At 43.2% G+C, this 13797-nt stretch overlaps 1 protein-coding gene across 1 annotated transcript in view; it reads right to left on the bottom strand.

Annotated features, from left to right (window-relative positions):
* DOCK2 (dedicator of cytokinesis 2) overlaps positions 1-13797 on the bottom strand; it is a gene marked incomplete at both ends in the record, with an annotated part of 408698 nt that overhangs the window by 226475 nt on the left and 168426 nt on the right. Inside the window, one exon of the mRNA XM_079702106.1 lies at positions 11827-11922. Coding sequence (XP_079558232.1) covers positions 11827-11922 — 96 coding nt within the window. The remainder of the gene's footprint in view (positions 1-11826; positions 11923-13797) is intronic.

The following is a 13797-nucleotide window of genomic DNA, read 5'->3' as shown; positions in this document are numbered from 1 at the left end:
CCTGCCATGGGATTAGTCACTCCATCGTCCTCCAAGTACTCATGGTGCTTTGACCAGACTGCTGCTTATATTATCCTGGCATTTCTTTTGTCAACCCCTCACATTCATCTCCACCAGGAAGCAAAGTCCTGGGGGATAGGAATTGTCATCTGTATCCCTGGGACCCTCGAAGTGTTTATCACATTTCCTGAGATGCCGTAAGTGTTTCATGTGCTTGTTGAACGAATTGGGAGAAAATATGGAGATGGACACATTAAGAGGAAAAACAATCCAGGGTGGAAAGACAGACCAGAACAAGACCAGGAGTCCTGACTTCAGCCCCCGATTTTCTGCACGGTTTTGAACAAGTACCTTCACCTCCACCCCCCACCTCTGTCTTCAGAAGGAAACCATCTGCCTTTCTGGCTTCACAGGCTAGTTAGAAGAAAAGTGGAATTATATACATGAAAGTGCTTCAGTAAGTTTGACTATCTCATTAATTCCTATTTTTAAAGAAATAGTGTTTGAGGTTTTTTTTTTTCCTGATTATAAAAGGAAAGCCGAATCATTTTAGAAAGAGTAAAACTACAGAAATGTACAAATCATGTGTCCTTTAAGCAGACGATACCAACGTTATTTTAGCTTCCGAACAAGGTCCCTGGGTCTGACCTCTAAGAGATCCAGAGTCTCTGGTGAGGGGCCACATTTCTTCCCCTCTTTGACCTTCAGGGCACCATGATGGCTTTCTTATTGTTGTTGTTATATTTCTATAATCCTTCTCCATATTTAAGTCCTAGAATATCCTCATATTATTAAAAATTATCATAAATATTTAATGGCGACATAAATGCATCACTTAAGAATGTAGCATGAATCTAGAAAAGTGGGTTCTGATTTTGAAGGATCATTTGACAGAATTGATTCCCTTGAGTCACTGAGAAGGCCAGTGCCCTGGCATGGACGACAGGGACGGAGACCTGCAGGGAAGCCTGTTTCATTCGCCGTTGCTCCAACAGGGTTTTTTCTCTGTGGGCAGCTCCATTCCCTCCGCATTCCCAGGGAAGGAGCCTCTGGATGGGATTTCTCCTTCCTGTCTGGGATTCAAGCCTTTGTGGCAGACATCTGGTGGTTGGTTTCATCTCTGGGGGGTGGGGGGAGCTTTATTTACAGCCCAGCTGTAGCAACAGCTTAATAATAATGCACAAACCCAGGTGCTATCCCAAGTCACACCATAAAATAACCTGTAATCTGACTCATAACACTTGTGTCAAAGTAGGGAGAAGACTGTAGCACTGAAGGGGGAAAATAATGGCTCTTATTTACCGAGGGTCTGCTATGTGTTAAACTCCGTGCTGCGAGCCTTACACATAGGTTTTTACCCAGTCCTCACCATGGAACTGACAAGTAATAACTATTACTAGCCCCATTTTACAGACATGGAAACTGAGGAGGAGAACTGTGAAGTAAAGAGACTTCCTAGCTATGGAATAAGGTCACCTCACCCGTTGAGAAAAAGAGGACCAGTTCCCAGCCAGCAAAATCCTTTCAAACTCCATAACTTGTGCCCCAACCCCCATAGCCCTTAGAAAGAAATGCTGGGAGTGAGGGTGCTCATCAATGCCTAAATGGGAGACAGACGCCAAGAGGGAGGAGATATGGGGATATATGTATATGTATAGCTGGTTCACTTTGTTATACAGCAGAAACTAACACACCATTCATTGTAAAGCAATTATACTCCAATAAAGATGTTAAAAATAAATAAATAAAGTTTCCGAAGTTCATCCAGGACAAGAAAAGACTGGCATCTCTTCTAGCACCAGGAAACAGCACAGAAGATACAGTGGAGTCTAACCTTTAAGACACATTTAAAGTTACTTGTTCAAAGTCAGATCTGTCCAGCTCCACTAACAGAAGCCAAAAGGCACTGAGATATTTGGAGGCAGTTTCATTAGGATACGACGCACTGGTCATGCATGCATGTCCTAGTACTAACTGTATGATACCCAAACTCCATCTCTGCCTCTCCCTCTCTGGGTGCTAACAACAGCAGCCCCTGGGTGGCCAGTGGAGGCCCCAGCTTCTCTAGAGTCTGAGCTCACCTCCCCTGAAGAACCACAAGGCACACGTTACTGAGCCACGTGTGAAACTGTCACAGCAGCAGCATGTTTATTATCTCGGAGCGCTCTCTTTCCTTGTAGCAGAGGTCTGCTCGATTAGGTGGACTAGGGAGAATGCAGTGGCTCTTTTAAAACATTTAGGAACTTCATAATTCCCATCTCTGTGACTCATCATGGAACAAAAGGAAGGTCTGGAGATGAAGCTGGCTTTTGTATGCTCCAGCTCTCAAACTGTGATTTGTCTAAAAGAATGCTACCACACGGGGCTAGTAAGGTATTTGGGAATTTTATATTAAAAAAAAAAAAGATCCTTAAGGGAAAGCCTAGCATGAAATAAATCTTTTCTCATCTTATTTTTTAAAATCAGAATTCTTTTAAAGCTAAACTTTTTCTTTTAAAGCTAAATTTGTGCTTTCTTTCAGTTAGTTCTGTTCTTTCCACTCACTCCTGCAGCTTGGATGAGCGCCTGCTACATGCCACGCCCTGGGCCGATGGACAGGAACCTCCAAGATAGGAGGACACAGTCCCTTTCCTCAAGGATCTTAGTCCACTGTGAAACCTAGGTAGGTAAAGAGAAAATTCCACGATGACAGGGGTAATGCTGTAATTGAAAAATGGACAAAGGACAGTGAGGTCACTGAAGAAAGATGGTCTTCAGGAATGAGAGGTTTCACAGACCAGGAGATGGACGTAAGGCAAGAAATGCTGCTCCCTCTTACAATCCCTTAACCCTTCCTCTCTACCTAGTCAAACTGCTCATGTCATTCAAGAACTAGACCCAGTTCTGCAAAATCTACCTTGATCACCTGACTTCTGCCCATATATGCTATGGGTTCCTTGGAAGTTGAGATACTAATCCACTTTTTGCATATATATTTTAGGCCAAGAATTCCTTGATATACAATTACCGAAACCCTTATTAAAGCAAAGCTTCCCCACTCACTGGCTATAAGCACCATGCACGTGACCATATCCAGCAGCAACGAAGCTACCCCAAGCTCCTTACGCCATCTTTCGGTTACCAACTGGAATTTCAGGTCTCTTGTATAATGTTTATTTTCTCTCTTAACCTGATCCCCCTCTAATACACAAACATACACACATATTTACTCTTCTCTCTCTCTCTCTCTCTCTCTCTCTCAGGAATTTTCTCTCATTAATTTCATCTCAGGAAAACAATTTCCCAGATATGTATAGTGAAATGCTTAAGATGTCAGCTTCAAACTCTGTAGATTTGGGTATGGACTCTAGCTTTCTCCTTCCCAGCTGTGTGATGCTGGACAAGGAGCTTAAGCCTTCTGACTACTGTTTCCTCTTCGAGAGGGGATCATAATATTTGTCAACCTCACAGATTAAACGTGATCATATCCCCAAACTACCATCTCCGCCACACAATGAACACTCTGGAAATGTTAACTGACATTATTATTGACATATGCATCCTCTGAAGAGTATGAATACATTCTCCCCCCATTCCTTTCCATTTGGTCTGGGTATTCAATAACAATTCTTTTCCTCCCTTATTCTCCTAGCTTAATCATATCACAAGGGTAATAACAGTAACACTTGTATAAGGGTAATGCAAGTAACATTTAACATGTTAAGGACAAGAATGATGGGTTGTATGTAAATAAAATAGACAGCAGAAATCTTTCCTTCCTTCAGCAGGTATTCCTTGAGATCATCCTGCATGCCAGGGAACCACTGAGTCCTTAGAAACGCAGGAGTGATGAAGACAGGCATTGTTCTACAGTTGCTAGGAAGGATGTTCTCATGACAGTATGATGAGTACACAAAGTTGAAGAGAGCAGAGGGATCCCAACTTGGTGGAGTGGAATGTGGGTCAAGACATGAAGGAGGAAGAGGAGTTTGCAAGGCGGAAGGTCTTGGAAGGAAAGTTAGGAGGGGTATGTTCTAGACAGAGGGAATGGTGTGCAGGGGGATGCAGAGGGGAAAAAGAGCATTCTGGGACCAACAGAGCAGTTCCCTTGAGTTGGCACAAGTGTGTGAGGTAAGGGGCACTGGGAGAAGATGCAGACTTAGACTGGGTGCCCTGAAAGCCATGGTGAGCACCTGGGCCTTCATCCTTGGCCACTATGGGGCCACTGATGCTTTATCTCCAAGAAAGTGCTACTTTAAAAGACCATGTTGGCCACAGTGTGAAGAATTAGAAAGGGACGAGAGTGGAGGCAGTGTGTCTTATCAGAAGACGTAGCAGGGTACCAGTGAGAGATGGTCATGGCCAGACACAGGCTAGTGGCATCGATGGTAATGAGAAGCGCCTGGATAGAGGCCTTTAGACCTAGAACAAACAGAACCCGGAGATGAGCTGGATGTGGAAGGAGGAGATTACTTCTCCTTCCAGAACGCTTTAGAATCTCCATGTCTCCATTCTAGCTGTGTCGTCTTCTGTAAAACCTGCTATTTCATAAGCACCAGCATTCAAGGAGACAGAAAGTTCTTCAGATTTTATGGGTTGTTTTGGTTCAATTACCAGAATTGAGGAGCCTGATCCTAAAGATATCACTGTCATCATAAAACCACCAAAATTCTACGCCATCTTATAGGTTTCTGAAAGTTACTATACAGGTCATCCCATTAGATTCCACAGTCTAGGCAGGGCCATAGCTGGGTTTAAGGTGCTCATTATTATCTTTAAAATACTTGATGCCTAAATAGTAATTTAAGGTATTAATAGTGCAGGAGTGCATGATATACTATTTAAAAACAGGGACTCTAGCAATGGCACTGCTTGGGTTCAAATTCCAGCTCTTCCACGAACAAGCTGTGTGATTATAGGCAAGTTATATAACCTTCCTGTGCTTGTTATCTCATATGTAAAATATGAGTACCTGATGCAGGTTAAGTGATGTCAAACACATATCGTACTTAGCCTTCTGCCTGAAAGCAGGATATCTGCTCAATAAGTGAGAGCTTTAGTATAAACACTGTTTTCTGAACAAGGTGTTGAGACACGTAGTGAAGGTCAGGGGTCAACCGACCACTTCTGGCTGGGAACCCCACCTTCTCGTGTCCTAGACTGTCCTCACACATGCTCTCCGTGGGATGGGGTTGGATGTGGGTGGAGTTGGCACTGTCTCACTGTGGCCCCTGCAGAGGCCTCCTGAGTCTTTGGGCTCACAGTGACAGAGAGTGGTCAGGCAGGTGGGCTATCTGTCATTTGGGAAGTGAAGTCAGAGCTTTGAAACCCTGGCTCTCTGATGACTCAGGCATTTTCTGGAGTCTTCAGTGCTATTATGAGGTGAAGCAATGGAGGGTGGGGTGATTCCCACGTGTTTTTTTCCTTTTCGAATAAATGGCTCTGAAATTCTGGAGCTGGCCTCGTGCCAACTGCATTTACTTTTATTTAATCACTCAGTAGACTCCTCTGCGAAAACTGGGGTAATTGGGCCCAAAATGTATCACCCAGAGGCTTATTTTAACTACCTGAAATAAAAGCTAGATCCCAATTTCAGCAAAATTACCAGTTTGTTTCCCTTCCAAGAACTTCTGGCAGTGCTTAGGTTCCCTGATTCTGCCTGTGGGACTGTCCATCCCCAGCGCCAGGGAGGCCAGAGGCAGGGGATGGCCTTCTCTAGAGCAGACAGCAGCAGGATTCATCGGCCAGGGAGGGGTTCCCTGACAACCCCCCTCACCTGTGCAAACAAGCTTGGACGTTTCCCCCCACACTCTGAGACCTACGGGACAGCACAAAGTACACATGGTCTGATATCAGACGTCCCTGGGTTCACAGCCCGTCTTGCTACTAGCCGTGTGACTTCGGCCAGGATGCTTCCATCCTTTGAAGCTCAGTCAGTCTATTATCCTGAACAATGGCAGAGGATGACACTTACCTGTGAGGACTCAAAGATGAGCCCCATCATACAACAGGGATTTTCAGTCAAACTTACTTTTTTATTTTTTAACAATCTCTGAAGAGTACAACCAGTGCAATAATAAACCACTGTGTTGCAGTTTAATTGGTAGCATATTCTCTTTGTAATGTGAACATAAAATCATGGTGCATCTTACACTTGATAAAATATGACTGTAGCACATAGAAACCATTCCCTGGTAAAAATGCAAGCTCTCAGATTACTGGCTTTTTCCATTACGTGTCTGCTTGGACACCACTACCTTCTTAAAGGAACCAAGAATATGTGAAAGGGAATACTGGTTTTACAAGAGTGTTTGTATTGGGCCAAAAAAACACCAATAGCTTCAGTCAATACATAATATTTGCAAGAATCTTGCATATGTCACTGTTTTCCAATCTTATGCTTATGACAGACATCACTAATCAATTCAGCACTTCTTTCTACCGAGCCAAGATGTAGCCCCGGAATCTTTCTCAACACAGTGCAACAGGCAGCCATTGAGAACCCGCCAGAGCTGGCACATAAAGTGAAATCTATTTTCTCTCCCTGACTCAGGACCTTGGGAGGAAGGGAAAGAGAATGGGCATGGGACAAATTAGAAAATTTACATACATGACAAAGATCTCAAAAATGATACAGTTCATTACACAGAAGAAACCAAGATCTAGAGTGTGGAAACTTTCGCCGGCTCTCCCTTATCCAAAATGTCCTTTACCAAACCATGCTGCCTTTCTCATCATCAGAGTCAAAAATCCTTGGTCATTTAAGTAAACAAACATTTATCTGATACATTAGACTCTGGCAAAGAAAGGAAGACAGGGCAGCAGTCATGTAAAAAGTTTTTTGCTTTTTGTTTTTGTAAACTTTCCTTCTGCTCATTTGTCACCACCAACACTTCCTTGTTCAGGCAGACGATCTACAGAAAAAATCAGGAATGGCTACTTCCAGCAAATGATAATTACAATGTGCTGTGCACAAGAATCAATCCATCCTAGCCCTATGGTACCTGTAATTTTAATACCTTTTATCACAACATTTCTACTCCTACAAATAAGAAAAAAAGTCACTATTTAATCCCACATAATGACACGAGAACAACCAGCCCTACACCCAATCGGGCCTTCTTGGGATTTCAGAAGAACTAGACACGTCTGGTGTTTGCCATAAATATTGATTGTTTAATATTCCACAGTAATGAAACTAACCAATAAAAATCATATCTGGAAAGTTAAAGGTGGTGGTTGGAATGGGGATCTCTCCTCCTTGCCAGATTTCAGTTTGAAATGAAATTGGGGCCTTCAGCACTAAGACAGGGACCCCTGACCTCTGAGTAATTACTTTCCAACATCATTTTCTTTAATTTGGATGAGCTAGTTCTATTCTAAGAATTGCTGGAAAGGCCCATTTTATGAAAATGAAGCCAAATCTTAGGAAAGACCTGTTTATTTCTTCCTTCTAGTTCAGGCACATCCCTGCTCCTAGTGAGGTGTGCTTGCTACATACCTCTAGTACTCCCCACTCAGCACTCTTATCATTGTAATTACAGCAGCAAACCCAAGAGTCATGGAGACTAAGGACACAGCTTGCAGCTTAGAACGTCTGCAAGGCTCCTGGAATTAGCCCAGGGGGCAGGGAAAGTCTAAGCAGGCAATTCCTTACACTTCTCCCACACTCCCTGAGATGTGGGTTCCTGGTATTTAGTAAAAGTGTTCCTTGAAGAAGGAAAAACAATCTAAACTGAGGGAAAAGCATGTACAAAACTATGAAGGCATGGTACAGCACCACATTTTCAGGGAGTATTTCACTCATTCATTCGCTCAACAAGCATTTATTGAGTATCCACAGTAAGCCAGGCACCCTCTGGGTGATAAGGATAAAAGAACCAGTAAATGTGATCCCTGCCCTCAAGGGGGTCCACAGAATGTAGGGGGCATGAGCACAAAAATCAGAAAATCACCTTGCAAGGGACTAAGTATGGCAAGCCTGATGGCTGATCGTGTACAGGGACTCTGAGAGCAGAGTGGGGAGCCAGGTGGGGAGGCATTGAGGTCAGATGTGCTGAAAACAGCAGGACTGGGGCTTCCCTGGTGGCGCAGTGGTTGAGAGTCCGTCTGCCGATGCAGGGGACGCGGGTTCGTGCCCCGGTCCGGGAAGATCCCACATGCCGCAGAGCGGCTGGGCCCGTGAGCCATGGATGCTAAGCCTGCGCGTCTGGAGCCTGTGCTCCGCAACGGGAGAGGCCACAGCAGTGAGAGGCCCGTGTACCGAAAAAACAGACAAACAAACAAACAAACAAACAAAAACCCAGCAGGACTTAGTAGGTGGTTGGAAGCGGCAGTGGGCGAGTGAGAGGAAGGGGTCAAGGGCAGCTCCTTAGTTCTAGGATGCCAGTACCATAAGCTGAGATCGTGAACACAGGGAGTGTGGAGTAGGCTCCAGGGGGCTGGTGATACGTTGGGTTTGGGATACAGTGAGTTTGAGATACTTCAGAGGCATCCCATTGGAGGTCATGGTTTTCTTGTGGGCACAGACCCACGTCTAACTCATTTCTGAGCCTTTGCACTGAGTATATAAAAGGTTCTCAGAAAATACTGAATGAATAAACACATGAATATTATGTAGAAGAAACACATGTGTAAATGCTTCTCATGTATTATTAATTCTCACAGCAACTCTGTGAGGAAGGTCTGTCATTACCCCCATTTTACAGATAGGTCTAAGCCTTATGGTACAAGAGAGGAGCTATATATGTCAAGTGCACAGATAAAAATGACTTAAAAAAAGAGGCAGAACACATGGAAAGATGCTCAACATCATTAGTCATCAGGGAAATGCAAATTAAAACCACAATGAGATGCCACTAGAATTGTTATGAATCCACTAGAATGGTTATAATCCAAAAGACTGACAATACCAAGCGTTGGTGAGGATGTAGATAAACGCAGAACACTCATACACTGTTGGTGGGAAAGTAAAATGGTACAAACACTGTGGAAAACAGTTTGGCAGCTTCCTCTAAAGTTAGACATACACTTCCCACAGGCCCAAGCAATTCCACTCCTGTGTTTCTACCCAAGAGAAATTAGAATATGTTCACAAAAAATGTGCATGTGAATGTTCACAGCAGCATTATTCATAATGGCCAAAAATCGGAAACAATTCAAGTACCTATCAACTGAAAATGAATAAACAAAATACGATATATTCATACAGTGTAATACTATTCAGCAATTAAAAGGAATTAAGTACTGAAACATCTTAAAATATGGATGAACCTCAAAAACATTATGCTACAGAAAAAAGCCAGCTACAAAGGGCCTCAAATTATCTGATTTCCCTTACATGAAACCTCCAGAAAAGGCAAATCTATAGAGACAGAAAGTAGATTAGCGGCTGCTGACCTAGCTGGGGTGGGGCTGGAGGGGTAGGAGTGAGACGGAGAGGGACTGCAGACAGAACTTCTGGAGGTGAAAAAAGTGCTCTAAACTGAATCCTGGCTATGGTTGCACACTGTATACATTATAAAAACTCATCGAACTGAATGCTTATAATGGTTAAATTTTAAAGTATTTAAATTATATCTCAATGAAACTGTTAAAAAAAAAAAAAGATGAGACAGCCGTGTGATCTAGAAGAGATGGGGAGATCTCAACCAGGTTGGTGAGATTCGGACAGCTTTATAAGGGAGTATATTTCTGCTGGACCTTGAAGACTAGATAGGATTTCAACAAATTAAGATGGCACATAAAGGAATTCCAGACAAAGAAAGCAGCATGAAAGTGAAAAAGTGCCAGGCATGTTTAGGCAATATGCAGACATCCATTTTGGCTGGATATGTGGAGAAAAGTAGATGAAAAGGCTATAAATTTTGGCTATGGCCAGATCACAGAAGCTACGAATGGCCAGACTAGTGCATTTATGCCTTAATTTGGTAGACAGTGGGGAGCCGCTGAACATTCTAGAGTAGGGGAGTTTCCTGGCAAAGATGAACAGGCCAGCAGTGAGCAGTGTGCACTGGAAGGGCAAGCAACCAGGACAGAGCATCAGATAAAAGTCTCAGCGTGAAAGAGGCCCAAACTATGCTCACCTGACTATGTCGATAACGCAAAGGGACAGAGAGACACACTGTAGCAGAGAGAAAGGAAAATAATAATAATAGACACCAGTTATTTGGCGCTTTCTATGATCCAGGCACTGTTTTAAAGAATCACTGCTCTGAAGGAGACACAGAGAGTTAAGAGCCTGCTATAGATGGAATGAGCCAAATGGATGGATGACCATCTTTAGGTCTGGCTTCAAAGAGAAGGAATAAGGATTAGGGAGGTCATAAAGTGTTTATCTAAGGTGCATGATGGGAACTGCAGATATGGAAGATTATAACTGAATAAGAAATGGTGATGCTTTTAAGGTGGAAGGACAGTAAGACAAACAACAGAGAATGATGTACATGGCTCTCTGCACCAGTAAGGCAGGAGTACCCAGCACTGCTGGTGCCCTCTAAGGATGTCACCATTCCTTTAAATGTACATAATATACAGTAAGGAACCATGCACTGACATGAGTAGACAGAACCAAATGGGTATAAAGAAGACTGTTACACTTGGCTGCTTCTAGAGATCAAATCCTTGCCAAGCTACTGTTAGAATAAACACTCAGCATGTTAAGTTCTGTAACCATGAAGCAGAACTATAGTTATTGACATCAACTTCCCCAAACAGGCTCATACTGTACCACTTTAAAGCAGACATCCCAACTGGCTTTCTGAGAGCTGAATCCAGCTGTTTGAGGATCATAAAATATTTATAAATATTTTTTAGTTAGCTGCCAACACTTCAACATCAGGAAATTTCACATAAAGTATGGGGATTTTTAGCTTCTCTCAAGAAGTTGGGAGCTCTAGCAGCTGTATGGCTAATCCCACATGGTGTCAGTCAATCAAAGCTGAGTACTACTTGTCTTCATTAAACTTTAGAGTCCCTGCCTGGTGCATTTCATTCTTTCCTTCACCCCTTCAGTCACTCATTCTTTCACTCATTCGTTCAACAAGTATTTATCAAGTACTTACTACATGCCAGGCACTGCTGTAGGGTCCGGAGATACAAATGAACAGAACAGACAAAAATCCTTTCATTCTGGAGCTCATATTCTTACAAGGAGAGCCAGCCAATAAACAAATAAATAAAGGAAAATATATCTACATCTATCTATCTATATAATCTATAGATACCTATAGCTGTATCTATCTATATAGCTATATAAATTATATAGCTATATAGATAGATACAGATATATATCTCACTCATATGGTGATAAGTACTAAGAAACATGAAGGAGCAGGGTGTAGAAATTGAAGGAGGATGGAGGGGTGTGGGGTATCATAGACAGGGCAGTCAGGGCAGGGAAGCCTCTCTGATTAGACGGCACCTAAGCCAAGATCTGATTAACAGGAGGGCACAAGCCCTCAGACCTGAGGGAGAGACCAGCCAAGCAGAGATGGAAAACCACCAGTGAGTTAAAGCAAAGGAGTGACATGGTTAGACGTGCCTTACTTACGAAAGGCTTCTCTCTGGTGAGAGAACCTTCCACCATTCATAGATGAGGAAGTTGAGGCTCAGAGAGGCTCAACTCATCTGGTACACTCATCCTGGTAGACAAGTTCTAAGTCTAATTTTATTTCAGCAACTTGAGTTAACTCTCATGTTCTCCCAGCCCACGTAGGAAAAATCTGACCCATGTAGTCCCAAACAAAGCAACGACTGGTGCTGGGTGTTTGACGAGACCTGGTATTGCAGAAAATTCATTCCTTGACCCAGTTTGAAATGCTCAACAAGAGGAAAAGATCTACTCACAATCAGAACGTGATCCCGCCCCATTGTGATGACTGTCCGGTTCACCGTGCGAAGAAGCTGGACCATGATTTCTTGGATGTGGTGGTAGGTGAAGGCCTGGAACACAAAACATCTGTGTGACAACCGGGACACTGTATCTGCACACCTATCCCGAAGGACGTACAACAGTTGTCAAACATGGTGATCACCAAGATCACCGCTACTACTACCGTCAGCATCAACATCAGCACCATCATCATCATAATCACTGTCGTCCTCGTATCTCCATCGCCATCACCACCTGGCTTTGGGCACCAGGAACTTCACTAACCACCTTAAATATAAGTCAGTGATTAAGAGCTTAAGCTCTGGGATCAGAAACTTATGGTTCAGAATAGTAACTCTGTCAAGAATTATTGTATTATATTGGCTGAGTTACCTAACTTCTCTGAACCTTGGTTTCTTCATCTGTGTAACAGGATCTAACCTGGAATAAGGAGGGGATTTGATGCAGGAAATTGGCTATACAGATGATGAAAAAGCTGAGACACCAAAGAAGGTAACTTAGGGATTAGCAACAGCAGGCGGCCACTGTCATCCCTAGGCTGCAGAGACAAATAAAAGGAGGCAGTGTTTCTGAAGCCCGGGACTGGGGTTATGTGATGGAAACTGTAACATGGGAGACCTTTGTGCAGTAGACACTGCATTATCCACCTTGGAGGAAATCCACAATGAGCCAGGTTGTAACATTTATAGGGCTCTGTCCACTTTAAATACAAGTCCCTGAACCTTGGGTAGGACTTACCAATGCTTTTTGAGCATTTTTGGGGGTAGGCAAGGGTTTCATGCATGTTTACCTACACCCTCAGATCCTTTTACCGGTGCAGACTTAAGGCACAGATTTTCATTAATGCACACCTGGGAGAGTGGTCATGGCCAAGAGGAAGGCCCTTGGGATTATAAATTCAGTAGCTCTATGTATTGAGTTCCAGCTCTGCCGTTGCCAGCTGTGTGACCTCACTTATCATCCTAACCTTTCTGAGCTTCAACTTCCTTATCTATAAACTGTGGAAGGTTCTCTCACCAGTCTTTCAAGGTTGATGTGAACATAAAAGTGATACATGCCGTGGTGAAAAATACACTCGCCTAATTCCACTGCAGGATAATCTGTAGGTCTGAGATAGATCCTGGACATCTGTGATTTCTGAATTTTATGTGGGTTATTCTGATGGCTGAGAACCATGACACAACACAGTAAAGCTCTAGAAATGAAGGCTTGCATTTGGGAACATCCTGTGACTCCAGGACCTAACCAGGCCCTGACATCAAGACAGTGATAAATAAATGGTAGCTGAAAAAGCAGATGACCACTCACTCATTCATAAGTACCTTATTAATCTTTGCTGCATTCAACTTAACTGTGGTTTGTCTCTTAATGTAACAAATGAATGGAAAATAGACTCATAGTTGGGGGAGGGAGAATGAGATAACAAAAGAAGATGTGCTTATTAAAAAAAACCCCTCCCCACCCAATGTGCTTTCTGTGACTACTGGCACCCAAAGACAAATAACCCAGAGCTTGCTTTCTCTCTCTGCCCCAGACTCACTTCTTCTGTATGTTGGCTAATCTCCAATTCCCCAGCCCTGTGGAGCTCACCAGAAGAACCTTTGCCACCAGAGCTTCCATCAGAGCATATATTTTACAGAAACAATTTCTCATACTCCATTAAATCCATCCAGACCTCAATCTCTTGCTAGGTTTGAGCTCCCCGCACCATCCAGCCTTTCCCCACAACTGGCATTTCCTCCTGATGCTCAGTGGTGGGCAAGAGAAAACTGCCCTTTACTTCTTGGCTGCAGGTGAACTTCTCTCCTGACTTCCTTCCCGTTTGTTTCTTCAAGCCTTTTTCCTGACTTAACAGTCTCGTATTTCTTGCATTATACGAACGTGATGCTTATGGTAAAAACAACAATAGCTAACTTTCTGTGAGT

The sequence above is a fragment of the Hyperoodon ampullatus genome (assembly GCF_949752795.1).
Source record: "Hyperoodon ampullatus genome assembly, chromosome: 4".
Taxonomy (NCBI): Eukaryota; Metazoa; Chordata; class Mammalia; order Artiodactyla; family Ziphiidae; genus Hyperoodon; species Hyperoodon ampullatus.
This window is presented reverse-complemented; position numbering and strand designations above follow the sequence as displayed.